Source organism: Herpailurus yagouaroundi, unplaced genomic scaffold (genome assembly GCF_014898765.1).
Source record: "Herpailurus yagouaroundi ecotype Mexico unplaced genomic scaffold, PumYag 141, whole genome shotgun sequence".
Classification (NCBI taxonomy): Eukaryota; Metazoa; Chordata; class Mammalia; order Carnivora; family Felidae; genus Herpailurus; species Herpailurus yagouaroundi.
In genome coordinates, this window is record NW_024412396.1 from 61,974,092 (window position 1) to 61,993,957 (window position 19,866).

Here is a 19,866-nt window from a genome sequence, read left to right on the forward strand (position 1 = left end):
ATTTGCGTTTCCCTAATGATTAGTGATGCTAAGCAGCTTTTCATGTGTTTTGGCCATTTGTATATCTTCTTGGGAGAGATGACTATTTAAGTCCTTTGCCCATTTCTGAATTGGTTTGCTTGTTTCTCCATGTTATTTATCAAACACCTACGTAACGCACACCCTGTGTCAGTAACATAACTGTGTTACCCTAATAACCCGTAAGACTGGTTTTCTCATGAGAAGCCCAGGCGCACCTGTCCAACATCACACAACCACAGGATAAGGACCCAAGAAACTTGGCTCCTGAGTTCTCATATGTGATTTCTGGGCTCTGTTGCCTTCTGAAGGACTCCTACCCCCCCCCCCCCCCGCCCATCCATTTTTTCCCCAGTCCTCTTTGGTAAGCCTTGGACATTTAATGGGTCAAAAAAGAGCCGTAAGGGTTGAAGGCAAGGTGGCCCAGATCCCAGAGAGTTGCTATGGGCCCTACCTGGGAGGCAGCCCAGAGTGCTATAAATGTAGGAAACTTGAGGCTCCTGTTTCCCAAGAGGGCCAGAAACAGTTCTTCTAGGGCTATAATCGTTTGTTCCATTCAATGTATTCGCTGCAAGGAATTTCACTGGGAACACAGAAGACACAGCCATAAAACTAAGATGTGTGAGCAGTTATTTTGAGGATAATGTGTCTTGAGGACTCTACGCCCAGGCAAATTTAAAAATAAGCAGGTTTCCAACAACTAAGGATGGGCCAATCTCTGAGGTTATTGAGTAAAAAGTCAACACTGTAAAGTCAATTACACTATTGACAGATACTCTTACAAGGAGATTTCACATCATAATTATATGCAAAGGAACCCAGCAAATACAAGCTGTGTAATGATCAGCTAATAAAAGTAACACTTCATCTATGTCAATAACAGTTTCCGAGTTAAGACAAACAAACATGGCCTTTGCCACTCGGTGGTGGAAAAAAAATCCCTGAAAGACAAATATTTTCGCTTAAGGAGAAGTCGCTTAGACTCACACAGAAAACCTGTCACACAAAGCAGAGTCGGAAATTGGTCTTTAGTGGGTGAGTCTCTGGCCCTCCCTCCATCCCTGGCTGAACTGATGGGGGCAGTGACATAAACACTGAACACCCCCAGGATCCCTTGGTCACTGTCGTGGGGTCTGGCAGACATCTGCTATTGTTTTAGTCTCCTGTGGGCTGTTTTCCTTTTAACCTTAGCTGAATTCAGGTTCGGCTGACACATGGTCAAATTAAAAAAAAAAAAAAAAATTACAGTGAATGTGAAAGAGCAAAACAAGATCCGTCCCCCACTCCCACCCCAGAAAACTTATTTGTGGGTTTTAGACAGACACTGATTCTGCAGATACCTCTGTGGCTGTGTTTATGTTTATTCTTTCTGGAAGCATCTCAGTGCCTATTATTTGCCAGGCATTTGGGACATGAAGAAGGCAGTGTATTATAAGCAAGGGTCCTTGACCTTACAGAGAGCACACAACACTCCTCTCCCCCCCTTCATTTCTCCTAACACTGAAGTGGAACAATGCACTGGTAACGCACAATGGTTTTCTTTATTGGTCATCTCTTCTTTATGGTAACCTGTCTAGTTTTTGCAAACAGCAGTGGCACATTTATTGACAACTTCTCTGATGCTCAGGAAGGTCCTGAGACCTTGCGTGCTTTCATAGTGGACAGCCATGTTGTGCCATTTTGCAGCTACTCTCACTCAGCCTCAAACGCACCTTTTTACAGTGTTTCAAAGGCTGGGGCTGGGGCTGGGCTGTTCAAGCCACACGTCTGCTGCACCACCTGGCTTCACATTAGGCTTGGATAACAGGAGTTGCCACTGAGAGACTGGGAAGGGGGTGGAGGAAGAAAGGACACGCTCCTTCTTGTGTGTGTCCTGTTCACTTGTAGTGGCAGTTCATTCCTGTAGTAGCTGCTGAATCCAGCTGTGGTCCTCCTAATGCTTACAGAACCAACTTCTTCATGTTCCCTTAGAGGACGTGTGCCAGCAGGAGATCCCGAGATCTCCTAACATCCCTCTGGTCCTTCCATAGGTCCCTCCTCTGAGATCAGAGCCTCTAGCCCAAGCTGAGGGGTACCCCTCAGAGGTCCGGATCTCCGACCCCAGCTCCTCTTCTGAGGTCTGAGCCCCACTCCCACGGGGCAACCATCCCAACCTCTTCCCTTCCTCCTTAGCCCGAGGGGATGCGGCTCCTTCCAGTGACTACCTTCTCCAGGACACCCGGAGACCTCTTTTCACCCTTCCAGTTATCTGGTTAATAACTTCCTCTCTGGTTAATGGTTCTTAACATGAAAGTCTCCCTGATTGAATACCTAGTGTTATCGCTGTCTCCTGACTGCACCTGAAACCTGTTTTGTGGTCTTTTACTGTGGAAAAGCCAAAGTGAGGTGCTCATTGGACTGGATAAGTGGCAGCTGTTTAACCAGAGACAAGACTTCATTGTTTTGCTGTGGTGTTTTGTTATCTTCTAACCAGAACATAACTAGAACACCAACAACAAAAAAATCAGCATTTTAAATAATGCCTCTTGGGAGTACTAATCAGTAAAATGTATGATAACATACACCACAAGGGTAATAATTAAAATCAGGGGGTGGCTCCTGCTGAAGGCCAACTTGGTCTCATGTCTCTCCCTCCCGTGCCTGGCTCTTCTGTGCCCTTCTACGAGGAATGGCTGGAGCCACATCCAGATCCACGTGGCAGGCGCCGAAAGACTGCTCAAGACAACAAACTGAAATCTACACTTAGAATATGCTAATGAACATAGATTGTTGCTCCACATGCAAACAGTCTACAGTCTCAAAGTCCTGTCAACCAAAAAGGTAAGCCAGGAGGTGAGGCAGAAAAGATGTTAAGTAAGAAAAGAAAATGGAACGTGTTTCTCTCATAATGCGAGGCAAAGGTGTTGATACTTTGGCTGCATGGAAAAGGCTTATCATTTAAGAACTCGAGAATTATTGACCTACAGATAACCAAGAAAGATCCTAGAGAAGTATAAGAGAGGGCCTTCCATATATTTTTGGAAAGTATCACCATGTTGGGCTAGCAGAAATGATAAGTGGTTTTCTAACTTTATTATTATTATTATTCTAATTCCAACCAAATTCCTTCCTTATCAGGTCCTAGACACCAGCGTCTGCCCTGAAGACTGAGGGACTTCCATCTTGGCAAGACAAGGCTGGTTGGCCAGAAGAGTGAGTGGGAAAGCACCGTGTGGTTGTTTCACACGAGTGAGCTCGACGTTGTGTCTCCCTCAGGACCCAGCTAGCAGACTTTCTGGGGTGGTTTCCTCTGGGACATGACACTCTATGGAAGAAAAACGGTCTTCAGGTGCAAACTTGATCCAACAGTGCAGAGTGAGCAAGCAGATGATGCTGTGGAGGGGGGCAATGTGATGGGCCTTCCAAGCAAGAGCCTGGGCAAACCTGAGGAGGCATCAGCCACGTGAGACCCAGCCTGTCTACGCCAAGCGAACCATTGACAACAGAGAAGGACACACACACACACAGGAATTTTACTACACCGAGTCACCCATTAAAGGGCCACAACCAAAATATGGGGGCTTTCAAAGGAAAGGGAAATTCATCCAGGGCAAGCTCAGAGGCCATGTTCAGAAAAGCTTTGTGAAGCAATCATTTTTGTGATGGACCCTGAAGGAGGTGCATGTGGGGGCTGAGCGAAGTCTACATAGAGGCAACCGAATGGATAAGATCGGCCAATGCTAGACATATCTGGGGAACAAATTTGGTTCGAGGACACCAGAGGACTGGGGTTATGTCAGGCTGATGTGTGGGAGCCATGGAAGGTGTTTCTGCAGACGGCTGGAGAGGCACATTTTAGGAAATGAGTCTGACAGTGGCTGATGGGTGGGCGGGAATGGGCAGAGAAGCAGCAGGAAAATGGGAGGCGGCATCCACACTGGCACATGTAAAAGGTCTAAGCTAGCGAGAGACCCTAATCCAGGGCCAGCAGTGGAGATAAGAAGGATGGAAGAAGGAAATTTCCCAAGGAAGAGTTCATGTGGTTTGGCAACTGACCTGACTCTTGGAAGCAGGGGAGTGATGCCCCATGTTACTTCTATCCCAGTAACCAAAGGCACTTTTCACACATGATTTTGCATTTCATTCTGGAGGTAGACCAGTTAGCCTAGAATCTAATGAACAACTTGCTCACCACTTCCTTATTCCCACCTTGTCCCACCTTCTTCAACAAAAAAGCTTAATTTGTCTTCATCTCCTCATCTACAAAGAAACTAAGATAATTTGAGCCCAGAAGGAGAAGCTGGATTGGGGTCCCTGGGGAGTTACTTTGCCTTTTCTTTAAAAAAAATTTTTTTTAATTACATTTATTTATTTTTGAGAGACAGAGTGAGACAAGGTGAGAGTGGGGGAGGGACAGAGAGAGAGGGGGAGACACAGAATCCAAAGCAGGCTCCAGGCTCCGAGCTGTCAGCGCAGAGCCCTATGCAGGGCTCAAGCCCACAAACCATGAGAGCATGACCTGAGCCGAAGTCGAACGCCTAACTGAGTAAGCCACCCAGGCGCCCCTACTTGGCCTTTTCTTAACACCCAAACCAAGTTGATTGTCTTCACTCCTTAGAGGCTGGTCCTCTTCATCCCAAGTGGCCCCGTGGGACACATGATGCCCTTCCCACTCCTTCCGGCAGGCTTTGTCCAGCGAGTGCCTCCCTTACCTCACAGCTGCCGTCATTCCAATGGGAGTGATTGGCAGCGGCCGAACTCCAGGAAACAGCCCTCGGCTCAGAACCCGTGCTCCATTTTGTATCACTCCTGGAGGAACTGGAAAAACAAAACGGAAGAAGATACCACACGTGAATTCAAAGGTGAACATTTCTGTTTTGAGTCAGAAATTCTGGATACATCAGGAAGAGAGAGAGAGAGAGAGAGAAGAAAAGAAGAGAGAGAAAGTGGTTATTATAGGCACAAGGAGTGAGCAGTGATAGAAACACACACACACACACACACACACACATATGCACACACGTAGAAGGGGAAAGAAAGATACCACGCCTCAAGAAAGAGATTCGGTCGGCCATGTCAGACCAATACCTTACCATCAAATTATTGATGCGTTGGTTTAAAAAAGGGTGAGTTTTCAAAAGTGGGCTTCAAACATTACTTCCTTGCGTTTATTAAATATAAGCTTTTCTTTCCACTCAGACCCTAACAAGATCTCGAGAACACTAACACAAGTCTAACAGCAATGACCAAACAAAAGCATTTCTTCATGCTTCTCTGGTGATGGTCAGAAGCCGAGAACATCTTTCTATCTGTCCTTAACCTGACAAGAGAAAACAGGAGCCAAAAGGAAAGCAAAGCTGATTTTATAAGTTGCTTGGCACCTCAGTGCTCACAACACAGTGTGTGCTCACAACGATTTCGGCCGCCGGAGGAAAGACCCCTTCCTCAGTGTGGCTGGGAGTGGACGGTTGGCAGGGTGGCTCTGGCTCCCGTCTCAGAACCATGCACAGCCCACTCTGGAGGACCCACTGCCTCCTTCCTCGAAGCTTCCCCAAGCAAATCTCCCCAGAGTTCTCTCACCATCCCGCCTTCTCCTAAATACACACATCCCTGGAGCAATCGTAAGCCGACCTTTTTGCCAGTGCCCATCAGATGATGTCTGTTTCCATACAAACCCACAGTGGGCTCACCCCTGTATGAGGGTTTACACCACAGGGGAACCACAGGACATCCCCGATCGTCCATCTTTTTTGACCTCCCAGACAGCAGTTTCATTAGGTTCAAGCTAATATTCTTACTGTACAACCAACCCCCTCCTCCATGTGTCTCCAGGGCCAGGCGTGCATCGGGAAGCACTGAGGCAGGGCTTGGAGTCTTAGCTTTCATTTCAGTTTCTCTTGTGTGACTTTGTGCAAGTTACTGAAATCTCTTCTTCCTTCTCGGAACAGTGTCCTAGGAACCCTTCTGCCGTCAATGTCCTGAGTCCCCAGGGCTCTGGCTGTGTCCATGGAGCCCCCCGCACAGTCTCATCCAGAGGCAAGGTGGATAAATCATGCCTTCTCAAACAAAGAGCCTCTAGAAAATTATACATACAAAAAATGTAAAACCCTTCTGGGTATTAAGTGTCAAAGTCAGTATTATTTGTGGAGAACACTCTTTACGAAACACAGACTTTTTATTCCTGTAATGTTTAGGCCTCTAAGGGCATGTTTCCATAAATTTTCTGAACCTTTAACTAGAGGTCTTTCACGTAGGATGAGTGTCCACTCCTGAACATGGATGATGTTATACAGGCCGATTCCTAGAGAATTCTGTGGCTCTTGCTAGAATTTTTGCTATTTCTCTTCCAGGTTTGTGTAAGGCTCTTGCTATTGGGTTTTATAAAAGGTGGATGGGAGACAAAAACCGGCACTTAAACCAACTACTACTAATGTAGTCCAGGGGTCCGGAATCTTTCCATTCACTTACCCCATTTAACCGTGACAGTAGGCTGAACTAGATCAGGAACTCTTACCCGTTCCTTACTATCAGCCTGGTTTCGGATAGCAGATCATCGGAGACAGGAGCCTTACCAGGTATCTAAAAGCACGAAGCCTGTTATAATGTAATACTGGAGGGAAGCATCCTATTTTGCTTCGTTGATGAGTTCTTTCTGAGGAAGAGTATCTAAAATTTATACTAACTGATCTACATACTCATTTCAAGACCTCCTCTACAGCTACGAGACGGCGTGGTATTAGTGTGAACACAGACACACAGATCATGGAAGAAAACAGAATCCGGAAACAGACCCGCAAATATGTGGCCAACTGACTTTTGGCAGAAGGTATCAAGACAATACGATGAAGGGAAGCAGAGCTACAACAACCGGCGATCCGTTCAGGAAAAAATGAGCCTTGGTCCTTACCTCATGGCCATACACGAAAGTTAATTAGAAATGGATCATAATGCAAATGTGAGAACTAAAATGAGAAACGTTTTAGAAGAAAATATAGGAGGAAAAGTAGCAGCAATTCCCAAGGACAGACATGCAAAAATCAGTAGGACTCTAGAGCCTGTAGAAGAGGCTTCAGGTTGCTTGAAAAGAGAGGCTTTTAGTTTGTCTGTCTGTTTTGGAGATCGCGGGAGAGGGTTTTTCAGTTATCTTGCCGTACGGCAGTCTTGTTGAAATGGCCAGAAACCACAGGCTCAGTCCCATTCTGATAATACCAGTGAAGATATCAGTCACTAAAGATCTCATCTAGAACGGCGAGCAAATCTGATAGAAAGGACTACTGTTAAAATCACTTAAACCCTTAAAATCCACACCACAGTCGTAATTCTTGCCAGCAAAATTATTACAGTCCCATATACAGACTGTATCGATGCATGGATTAACATACCGAGTATCTGCTTATGTATTCCATGAAGGAGACGCAGGGTCGCCACAGCTAAGTGGGACAGACAGAGAATGGAAATACACTGTGGTAAGCGGGGCGAGCGGCCTATAGGCATGAAGGATGGAGGCATCTAACCCGAAGTAAAGGGTGTCTGGGAAGATTTCCTGTAGAACTCCAGTCGGAGTTGGCATTCAAAGGCACAGGAACGGCATATACAAGGCCTGGAAGTAATAAAAATTACGATGTGCACAAGAACAAAAACTAACTTGGCTAAAGCGTATGATCCCTCTGCAGAAATGAGGTGCGTTTGGGCTTCATCCCATGGATATGGGGAAAACCATGAAAGGGTTCTGAGCGGGGGAAAAGGTTTGCAGCACGGCGGCTGAGAGCCAGACTCTGATGTTGGAGGGGTCCAACACCATCTCTGCATCCCATCTCTGGGTCTGCATCCCATCTCTGTCATTTACTGCTTGTGTCCCCTGAGCAAGCCACTTAAGAGGATGGGGACAGAAATGGTATTTATCTCACAGAGTGGAGATTTAACTGAGTTAATAAAGGCACTACTGTTATACAAAATTACCTCTTAGTCATCAATATTATCATCATCAACATCAACATAACCAACATCCCCTGAGCATCCTGAGGCAGCCTGTGCTTTCTCCATTCCAGGTGAGCCCAAAGTCCACAAGAACAGAACAGAACAAACCCAGACCATGTTGGAAGAACTTAGCCATCTTCCTGGTCACAGAACGTAGCTGGAGGAACGGTGACAGCTCTTATGGGGCTTCTGGTCCCATGTCAGAGTCACCCCTGTGGGAAATACCTGAAACACCTATAATTCTGGGACAAAGACTGGGGTGCCCTGGACAGTGAAGACAGCAGATGGGAGTCACATAGCATGGCCAGGGAGTCATCTGCCAGCCAAAGGAGAAAAGCAACCCCAAGGACAGTGCCCTAAGCCCAGAGTCCTCTGCCCAAGCGCCTAGAACTGTTACGCCCCAGGGGGGATGCCCTACAGGGAGAGGAACAAAGAAAGGAAGCGAACATAGACTGGGGACCAGGGTCTTTTCGTGTCCTCAGCTCATCTCAGCCTCCAGGCAAGAAGTGCTCTGCAGTGGTTAAGAGTACAAGCTCAGGGCAACATGGCCTCCGTCCGCCCCAGTCTTGCCTCCCCACTAGCTCTGCAGCTTTGGGCAAGTGCCTCAACTTTCATGTGCCTCAGTTTCCTCAGCTGCAAACCTGGTATAAACAGCCCATAGGAGTGTTGCTGAGTGTTAAATAAGACGACTGATGTAAATTGCTTAGCTCGGCGGCCGGTCCAGTATATAAGCTCTTCATCACCATCTTGTCTGTCCTTCCACTATCCCATGCACCTCTCTACCTTCCTCTTACTAATTATAAGGAACAGGGCCTAAGGGGGATGTTGGGGGGTGGGGTGGAGGTCAAGACAGGGAGAAATTCTTCCAGCCTTTTATGCTTTTCAGATATCTCAACTCTGCATTTGCCCACATCTTCCGGATTAATGAAGTGTATTCACTTCAAAGAGAATCTCACGGACGAAGCTATTCCGCAGCACTAAAAGGCTTTCCCTGAGCCATTTCCTGAACCTCACAGACTTCTGGCACATAAACGAGGCTCTTCTCCTGACTCCTGGAGTTTGCTCTCAAATGAGCTGCAACTGAATGCTGCCTCTGCCAACCAAACCTGGCACTTCTCAGTCCTCATCACCGGCAGCGCTTTTCATGTTGGGATGGTGATGTGTTCCTATTTGCTCATGGGCTGCCAGAAGCCAGCTGTGACACTTAACTATTCTCCCATCTTTTCTCCTGCCTGTCTCCATCCCCAAGCGTCAGGAACGTGCCTTCTGGAAAACGAATCACAGCCTGTCTAAAATGTCTGTGAGGTCCATATTAACCCGTCTTTGGTTCTGGAGACTCGGAGGGAGCATGAATCCATTCCTCAGCTGTTTTCCTACCAGCACGGTCTATCTACCCCTTCCTTTGCCTCTGCATTGCCCCCAGGGTAAATCAGACCGAGCCCTTTACAACCAGCCCGTCCCACCCAGTGTATTGAAATTGTACTGAAATTGTACCATGGCTCCAGCCCTCCAGCCCAGAAGAGTACAGTGAGAAAACTGGATATGCTTGTGGCGGTCACTGCAAAAGGCACAGGCCTCCAGCAACCATCCTTTCCTGTCAGATCAGTTCGACGTTCAGCTTTTACACACAAGAAGACACGTCTCTGAGATTCTCGGGTTCCTGGGACGGGGCGCCAAGGACAGGGGCCCCACGGCTCCCACTTCTTGCTGACCATCCCCTTTCTCTTATAGTGTAGAGTGACTCTAAACTTACTTATTTTTAGGCAATAAGAAAGTAACACGCAGAAAGAGGAGTGAACCAAGCAGCACTGCTCACCGTGATCGAAGCGTGATCACCTGGAGGACCCAAGAAAACCGTCTGTGGCACAAGACAAACTTCCCTCCACGCTCCGCCACCCTCGGTGTGGCCCCGTCCCAGCCTCCCCAGCCTCCTTCCCGATGCTCAGCTTCCTTGATTTTCACGGCTTCTAAAATTAACCTCTGAGCTCCTGCTGCCTTTGGAGGGCAGCCCTGGCTGACACTACCAGAGGCCATAAGTTGAGCAGCTAGTGCTTCCGATAATCCTTCCCCTTCCCGAAGTGGGACTTTCCACCTGCTTACTTGGAAAGATGCTGGGGAGGGGGCTGGAATGGGGGAGCCTCCGTCCTGGTCGCCTTCCTTCTCCAGTGCCTGGTGTGCTGGATGCACACTGTAGCTCCAGGGGGTGTGGAACGCTGCCTCCTTCCCTCACCTCTGCTGTCCCATTTGGTTGCTTTGTTTATCATCCAGAGTTCCTCTCTGGGAACATTCCAACTAGGGATTATATAAGCCTTTGAAGATGAGAATGGTGATCTGACTTCCTAACAATCCCTCCATTGGGGTTAAAGATGACTCACAGGGCTTGTCAGAGGGGAACAGCAAAGCAGGTACTTAAGTAGACTCTAGAAGCTGGAATTAGTCTATATGGCTACTTTGAAGGGAGAGGGGGAGGTGGATGGGTCTAGAAGCACAACCCAAAGTTCAAGAGATAATGAAGCAGCAATGTCCTGTGCTGATTTTTCTGGAAGTGGTGTCCTATAGCACATGCAAGACACAACAGCATACCTTCTAGAATGTTCCCCAGGCTGCAAAGCGGAAAGTCTGGAAAAGATAACATCATCACTGGGGCTCCGGGGGATGGGGGTGGGGACAAAATGTTGAAGCCTGCGGTTTTGATTAGATGCACTCAGCTGCCTCATTGAAAGTGAAGCATCCGGTCGCCAGGAGAGACTGATGGGACCCATAAGGAGCCAGCTCAAGTAATACCAGGGGCAGGGTCCGGGGCAGGCTGAGCTCCCTTGGGGCACTGTGGGACCCCCTCAAAGATGAAGGGGCCTGGCTGACTGTGATTCTCACCAGTTTCTTGAGAAGTTTCCTTTGTACGATCTACTCAGCTTGGACTGTGGACGGTGGCTGGTTTGCCAGCCCCGAGCTAGCTTTGCAGATGCTGGGCGCAGGGAAGGAAGAGAGGAAACAATCTAAGTGGCTGCTGTACGGTGACCTTAAGTGGGGCGGCTATGAAGGTCGATGGCAAAGGAAAAGCCTTTCAAGTCACCCAAGCCAGGCTCTTACTGTTGGAAGTGACAGCAGCAGACAGACGAGCCTGGTGGCCCCTGTTCAAGCAGCATCCTAGCCCAGGAGGGGAAAACAAGGGGCTATAAATAGTGCATGAGGAGGCTCTGTAAACAGCTCGGCCACAGCGCAGCCTGGGGGCGGGACACAGGCAGTTGCGTGCAGATGCGAACCTGTGCTCCCCGTGCGTGGGCAGAGGGGATGCCTGAATGCTAGGCACCCACGTCCACACCGGGACACGTGCACACAAACACCATGAGTCAGGCCGCCCGCCCTCCACCACCGGGGCTGGGTGTCTGCCGCCTCTGAACCTTTTTGGTGAGGAATCACCTTCCACTTTTTCCAGGCCTCGGGGGCAGCTGGCAGGGCAGGAGTATGGAGGCTGCACCACAGAAAGTATCTACCCCTTCTCCCTTCAGGAGGCCAGACACTCACCGAATCCCAGGAAAAGAAACACGCAACATAAGATAAGGACAAGGGGAGGGGGAGGCAGAGGGAAGCCGAGAAGTGCTAAGAGAAGACCGAGGCCCCCAGCTAGAGACCCCCCCCCCCCCCGCCCTGCCCCCGACTCCTTTACTGGGAGGCTGACCAGTGGCCACCTGGCTTCCCAAGTGCATGTTCACTTCTTTCCTAAAGTCCTGTTCACATCTTCAGGGGCTTTGCTCCGGCCTGTTGACCATGTGCTAGCTTGACCATTAGAGGATTTTACTAGAGATTGGGGCCAGATGGGAAGGAGAACACAAAGATGATGCTCCTACCCCCTCCCTAGTCTTTACATTTATTTCTTGGAGGCTCCTGCCAATGGGCCTCTCCTTCCATGACTTTTGTGGGCTTCCTGGTTCCTGCCTTCTTGGACACTGGAGCTGTCTTCTTGGCCTGGAGCTTTCACGAAGGCCGGGCTGAGGCTGAATTTCTCACAGAGCTAACACTGAGGAAGAAAGCCTTCTAAAAAAGCCCTACAGCTTTGACACATAAACACTGAACTTTTAAAACTCAAATTCTGCATTTCCATGCAAGTAAGACTATGGATACCCTGAAAAAATAATTATTTATAGTTTGAGTGTTATAGTGAGGGAGGAGGGAGAAGTTCATTTAGCCACTACTGATAATGGACTTCCATGGAAGCTGCTAGGGATCCGTTAATGACCAATCCCCCTGCCTCTTTCCCTCTTAATTCCATCATTCTGGTTCATCAAAAGCTTTTCTTTAAGCCAGTGATCCCTGTGCACAGTGGCCGGGTGCTAGCGAAGATGCTCCTGAACCTTCTACGCCTCTGGTGAGAAAAGTGTTTTCCTCACTGTTAAGTCATGCAACATGACTCCCGAAACTGTTTCAGACTGTAACTTGGTTACAATCTGTCTGCACTCTTCCCGCAATGTCATCTGAGAATGGAGTTTTGTTTTGTTTTCAATTTCTCTGCAACTTCAAACGTCATTTAAAAACCACATTACAGGGTAACTGCTAGTCACTGGACTGTGCTAGTTACACAAGTGCTTAGCAATGGCGTTTGCTTCTCGGAGGTGTGGGCAGCCTCTAACACTTCAACTGCTGGCAATCTGAGATTAGCCAAGAAAGAAAGGGAATTCTACGCCTTTCGGAGCAGGTAATGGCAGCCCCTGCCAGGGGGATGAGTCTCTCCTGAGACACGTCTCTCGGGTCTTTTAAAAGTAGGAAGGAGAAAGGATAGACTCAAATTTCCCAAAGCTGCGGGGAAGGCTGTGACCAGTGGAGGGCTAACTGTTAACAAAAGCACCCGAGAATGAACGTGGGGGATTTCCCTGACTCAGGGAGCCAGAGCCCCAAACAAGCTGAGGGCCCAGCCCCAAGAATGAGCCCGGTGGGTGCTGGGGTCCGCTGCATCACCTTATCAGCGTGTTCCGTCAACAGGAGGCTGCCACACAGCAATGTCCTGAGCAGACCCCAGGAAGTGAGCTGGCTACCTGCTCAACAGGGTTCTGGGTGGGGGTGAAGGGGGGACCGGGGAACTAGCTTCAAGTCAGGAGGACGAGGGGACAGACAGATATCTCCATTTAAGGTCATTGTTCATCACTCGGGAAGGAGACCTTTCCAAGGTGTAGCTCAGAGGTGGGAAAAGACACAATAGAAGACAAGTTCAAGGAAGAAGAAGTGCTGTTTCAAGCTTGACACTGCTCAGTGGCCAACGGCCGATGAAGACAGGAGCCCTGCTTGGCAAAATCAGCCCGGCCCTTCTCTGTGACAGCTTGGAAGACTGGTGGGGATGATGCGGGGTGGGGGGTGGGGGTGCATCATGATGGTTCATTTCAAGGCTACTTCAAGCTCTTGCGTCCCCATCTTGCCGGACTTTCCTCTCCTCTCTAGCTATAAAACGGCAGCCTGCTATTAATGAGGTCCCAAAGGGGAAAGAAATTTCTGAAACCGGGCACTGCTCAGTTCCATCACTGTTAGGCTGGCCCCACAAAGCCTCTTCTAGCAGAAACTACAAACTCACAGGAACTATTCCTGCAGGAGAAAGGAAGTTCTCTCCGCGGGAATCCATTATAGGGTCTGCTTCCCTTCCCCCAAGTCTTAAGCCCTGAGATTATATTAAAACTTTGTCATCTCGGAAACACACCTATGCATTCATTCACACATAGGCGTGGCCGCATGTCTGCAGGCATATGCATGTAATCATGCACTTAGGTTAAGTTTTAAAGGGATTCTACAAGGGAAGTTCTACTTGAGAATTAGTTCTTCCTATGGCCTGGTATATAAATGAGAAGGTTAAGTTCACAAACTACGGTGCTGTAGGCTATAGAAATATCTACTCACAACCTGCTTGTATCTCAGGGGGAGTATTCAAAAGCATCATGGCACTGGCAGCATCAATGTCAGGATCTGGAAAAATCAACCAATAAATAACATTATTTACAACGGGGCCGGTGTCTGTGTGTGGTTTTTTTTTCCCCCTGCAAGTTACAGTTTATGAAAGCAACAGAGAAAAAAAAAAAAAAATCTGGGAACAAGATGAGCTATCCCAAAGGTGACTTTCTTCCCGTTTGCGTTTGAGAGGAAGAAAGGTATTCTAGAATGAGATTTAAGGGGCAGGTTAGTAAGTTTCTCAGACAAAGCATGGTCCTTCCTCATTTCGCTCATTTCATAATCTGACTATATGTTCCTGATAAGTTGCTGATCTGTGCACCCCTACAGCTTACTCCCCTGGCACGGAGGAGTAGGGGAGTGGGGTGACAATAGGACATTTAGCTACAGAAGTCTTTGATGAACTGGGGAAGCTCACAGCACCGAGAAGAGAAAGCCCTAAATATACCTGCATCTAGTGAGATACAAACAAGACGTCGGATCATTTCCATCTGTCAGCAGAATGTAAATTGTACTTTACGAGACGCTGTGTGCACGCAGTGGTGGTAGCAGAAGTGGTGAAGGCATTAATACACACACACACACACACACACACACACACACACACACACTTAAGATATAAAGGAAACATGAAAGTTATGATGTTGAGGGCACAGCGTTTGCTTCCACATCTATTACTGCTTTTAATATGGGACAAAAAGAATACTCATCACCTCGCTGCTATAATTCTTAATAGGTTTCTGAATCCTTACTGATCCACCAGTTGACAGATGGCAGGTTATATAGAGACAGAGAAAAAATATTATCCTTTTATAACTAAATTCATTTTCCTCTGAGAAACAGCAGCGCTGCTGCTATGGAAATGAAAGTCACCATGGCAACAGTAAACAACTCCCAAGAATGGTCACTGAATAGGCTGAAAAGAACATCTGCCCCAGAACAGCGTCCCAGCTGCCCTGGGGCGAAATTCGCTAATAGTGCAGTGATGCCCCGTGACAGAAGCTGCCGCCTGTGCCCTGTCCGAATAAATGAAGTGTGCAATTGAAGTCGACATCAAAATGCCTGCCCTTCCAGATTACTACCTCTGCGTCCGCTAAACCCAATGACTAATGATGGCGGGTGGGGGTGGGCAGGGGGGCTCGTACTTGTCAGTTTTTGTACAAATTACATGCCAAAAAATTCAATTTACTACTAATGGCTCCACGGCACTTTATTTTAGGTATTATGCTAGGAAATGACTTTTTTACTGTTTAAAAAAAGTACATTTTTCATACTTCATATGTGCAGTTTCATTCCAAGGGAGTAATGTGATACAGTATAAAGCCCCACAAGCGATTAATAATATGGATGACGCTGGTTCTAGAAGACAGCGTCTCAAAAAAATGGGGGAGGGGGGAAAGAACTTTAGAGGCCAGTTTCGATTTCGCCTGCAGGAGGCCCCTTACTTACACTCTGTCATGGAGTGAAGGTTTATGTTAATAGCATGAGGAACAGGTAAATTAACTTATTTGGCAACTCCTGGGGTGACATTTCTAAAACAGTCATCGTTCCCCACTGATATTAAAAAAACATATATATATATATTAGTTGAGCTGAAAGACTTAAGGTCCTATTCATGGTTCCCAGGGTTCCTGCTGCCCCTAGGCCCCCCGTCTCCCCACACAGCGTGTTGCCAAAAGCAGGTCTCTTAGGTTCTGGAAGGTTTTATGGAGGGACTGAGGTCTCCTCCCACTTCCTCTTTTTGGAAAGGGCCCCTTCCTCTTTCAGGGCCGAGAAAACACACCTGTTTCTTGGCAGAGTTAAGATTCTTTGCCATCTTTGAGAACGCAAAGTGTTGCCAGCAACCAGGGCTTGGCCCGGGTGCCTGGCCCCGGTCTCCCCAGGCAACTCTTACCCAGACTTTTCCTCAACGACAACGACCAGGAGGTCCGATGGGGACAGACAGAACAAGAGGAAATACAGGCAAAATGTCAAGAGCCTCTTCCTGTTCGTTTTCCCAGAAAATTAAAGAAAGTATTTCTTTATTCTTCAGAAACACACGACCACCAGAGAAAGGTACAAAGGGCCACAGAGAGAAAGACACAAGACATGAGAAAGAGAATCTTTCATGAACCAAAAGAGCAGCAGCATGCACACGAATTTCGCGGAACCTAAGAGGCAACTTGGGAAGTGCTTCAGGCCCACAAAACATCACCGGGACCACCACCCCCATCCCATCTGAGCCAAATAAACACAGCGACTCATTCAGGACAAGTCCCTCCAGTGGCTTCCTTCCGAGCAAGCAGACGTGCTATGCCACCTTAGGTGATGCGTTTTCTGTGAGCACACTGTGGGTCTCCCTGAAAGATTTAATTCTCTGTGGTCAGGAGAGACCACTGATGGTTTACATCTTTAGGTAGCAGAGAGGCTTTCTGATGGAAGTATTCCTATTCCAATAGGACACCTGAATCCAGAGTGCTTGTTTGGAGTTTTTTGGCTGGAAGGTTTTAGGCACTTGGGCAACTGTTTTGGGGCTAGGGGCTGGTCCGCTCTGGAGGCACAGCTGATTCTGAAGGATAACAAGGTCAAGGACTAGATGGAGGGGAGGATGAGCAGTGGGTTGACTGCATATGAGTTTCCCTGGGCTTAAAAGAGAGGTTTTTCTTCCCGCAAGTGGTTCAATCCAGCTTATGAGCATAAGAAAAGAGAAAGATATTTTGGTCAGGAACTCTTTTTAGGAATGAAGATCTACTTGGCCAGGCGTACCCTTCACCCTTCGCTGTTGCATCTCTAGGGACCTGGGTGAGGGGTCCAGGAAAATACAGAAGCACTATCCTCTTTATTTTTGGTGAGTACAATCTTCCAAAATTAGGATGCTAATTTAGCATCCTCACACAGAATCCCCAAATCAGTTACCCCTACTTAATTCAGTCTAACACCAAGCGTGCCATCACGGATGCTTAATAAAGTTACGACCATCCTCAAATCAGAATCAATCTCAAGCCTGGATTAAAAAATTCCTCCTCTGCTCGTGGCTCAGTAACAAATGTTACTTCTCCTTTGGACCAGTTCCCAGCGCCCCATTTCAATTTTCATCTTTAATGCGGTTGTCTTATTCCATTGCCTCTTCTCTGCAGTACAAGGCTGGAAAACGGCCACACACCTCAAAGATGCTTTCAAATCCTCTTCTCGCGAAGGTACACACACAAATACATTATGCTACAGTGATGGAAATAGGTAACAGAGTCTCTAGAAACAACAGTTCTGTTTCTTAGATTAAAAAAAAAAATAGATTAAAAAAATATAGACAGATATGGCACTTCATTTTCCCCCAAAATGTGGAGATGGGTTTCTCTGGGGCACGGGGAAAGGGGGAGGGCCTTTTCTCTGTGAGTGATGGGAAAAGAAGTAGTCGAGGCACGAGAACTCCTGGGGTCAAGTCCTCAGTCTGCTGCTAATTAACACGTGACTTTAAATGTGCAGGGGTGGAGTTCATTTCTTTTAAAATCGTGGTGGGTGGTTGTAGACTTGGGAGCGGACTGGTTGGTCTTCCAACTCATTCCACATAGATCCTAGCTCTGCCTATAAAGTCCCCTGACTTCCTCTTCCCTTTCTGACCTGTGGCTGCCAGGACTATGGACTCCCAAGAGCACCTACCAAAAGGCGCATTTATTTCAACGCTTTTGGAGGAAGTGAACACCCTCGGTAAGGCTGGAAGGATACCCTATTGCTTCTGGAAAGCCATGACCTGTCATTCTGGGCATCTGCTGGGTCCACTCTGAGCAATCCATCCAGCCTGGCTCAGGTGTCTTGTGGATTCGGAGTGTAGCTTCTGTCTGCATTTGCTCTCCTTCTTCTGGGATCTGGGCTCATGGAGAAATGACTGCAGAGTCTACCTATTTTAACTAAGAATACGATGGACGGTTGGAAGTCGTGGCCGTAGAACTGCTGCAAAAACGTGAGCACTGTCCTTAGCATCACTGAGCTGACTGATCTAACGAAACAATAATGAAGCATTGCCTGTATGGAAAGCCGAAGAATTACAACCAGTGACTCTCTTAGAAATCGTTTAATTGTCCATAGGTCTAACACGTTTAGTTCTCCCCACTCCTCCTCATAAACTGAAATGTTTGATAGGACGATGAAAGGTCTTTACAATACTAAATAAAAAAAGATTCACGAAGCATAAAAAAAAAAAACCAAAAAACCCACGATGAACAGATGACACCCATGTGGACAGAAATTATGGGATACAAGGACATGATGCGCAATCAAATGCACACACCAAGGTGCTCCTATTCTCTCACCTTTTCCACTAACAAGTGAGCCCTGTTACGGGGCTCCCCCTCACCTGCCTGTATTCCCAACACCTGGAACAGTGCCTGGAACATAGGGGTGCTAGATAAATAGTTGTCGAACTAGCGAACGGAGGGCTTATCCAAGAGCTGTCTGGGGCTGCCACTGCTCATTCCAGGGCCGAAGCCTTTTTTTTTTTTTTTTTTTTTTTTTTTTTTAGTTTACTTGCTTAATTTTGAGAGAAAAAGAGAGAGCTTGAGCAGGGGAGGGGCAGAGAGAGAGGGAGAGAGAATCTCAGGCGGTTCCATGCTATCACCGTGGAGCCCAGTGTGGGCCTTGAACCCATACACCTTGAGATCGTGACCTGAGCTGAAACCAAGAGTTGGACGCTTCACCAAATGAACCACCCAGGCACCCCTCTTTTCTTTTTTAAGAAAGAGTGATTTTAAGAAAAAGTTAGCACATTTTAAAAAAAAAATTAATTAATTAATTTTTAAGTAAGCCCTAAGCCCGATGTAGGGCTTGAACTCATGACCCTGAGATCAAGAGTCGTATGCTCTACTGAGCCAGCCAGGCACCCCAGAGCATAAACCTCTTGATGTGCAGTGGAATCCCCTGGAAACTCCAGAAAACCAAATGTCAGGCCCCACCTCAGATGACACTGAGTTTTGCAAAAGTTCACCAGAGGATTCTGATGTGTAGGAAAGGTAAAGGACTACTTTTAGTAATAGAAAATCAAGGGTATATGAATACCACCCAAAATGAGTCCATGCCAAGTGCTCCCCAGAAATCTGTTACCATCTCTAACATCACTAGGTCTCTTTGCTTTGAAATATCTTTATTCACTTTCTGCAATGCTGCATGAGTACAAGGCTGCACATCTGAAAGTATTCGGTTAGTCCGTGAAAATGGAGAAAAAAAATGCTTGGGATAACTTTTAGGGCCAAGGAGACAAGAAATAGATGAAAACAATAAACAAGCAAGCAAATAAATAAAAACCCTGATTAAGGTATACATTCCCAGGCAAATTCTGGACACGTGTGATTTCATTTATGTACACTCCATATACTAAGGAAGTGGTTTTTCAATCAGGGACGATTTTGTACCCCTTCCCTCCAAGGGCATATGGCAATGTCTGGAGACATTCTTTTAAAAGAATTTTTTATTTTTGAGAGAGAGACATAGACAGAGAGAGACAGAGAGTGAGCAGGGGAGGGGCAGAGAGAGAATCCAAAGCAGGTTCCAAGGCTCTGAGCTGTCAGCACAGAGCCGGATGCGGGGCTTGAACTCACCAACTGCAAGATCATGACCTGGGCCAAAGTCAGACACTTAACCGACTAAGCCACCCAGGCGCCCTGTCTGGAAACAGTTTTGATTGTCATGACGGGGTGGGAGGGGAAGGTAATACTGGCATCTCATGGGTAGAGCTCAGGGATGCTGCTCAGAATTCCACAGTGTATGGGAGAGCCCCCCTACAACAAAGAATTATCCAGTCGCAAAATGCAAACAGTTCTGAGGCTGACAAACTCTGTAATGAGCTATGTGGACATGCGCTGTGGTCAAGAAAAGTAGGTCTTCGAGTCAAATGGTCTCAATAGTATACATCAAAAATAAACAGATATGGAATTCACCTTGTTGTTGTCGGGGGGGGGGGGGGGGGGGGGGGGGGGGGGGGGGGGGGGGGGGGGG

General features: G+C 47.4%; 1 protein-coding gene across 7 annotated transcripts in view; it reads right to left on the minus strand.

Moving 5' to 3' along the window:
- FOXN3 (forkhead box N3) overlaps window positions 1-19,866 on the minus strand; it is a 405,238-nt gene that overhangs the window by 16,397 nt on the left and 368,975 nt on the right. For 5 of the 7 annotated variants that reach the window (XM_040477971.1, XM_040477973.1, XM_040477974.1 and 2 more), the window contains 2 exons: window positions 13,855-13,920; window positions 4,710-4,815 (listed from right to left, as the gene is read on the minus strand). In XM_040477971.1, coding sequence (XP_040333905.1) covers window positions 4,710-4,815; window positions 13,855-13,920 — 172 coding nt within the window. The remainder of the gene's footprint in view (window positions 1-4,709; window positions 4,816-13,854; window positions 13,921-19,866) is intronic. The other 2 variants (XM_040477975.1, XM_040477976.1) reach the window with 2 other exon arrangements.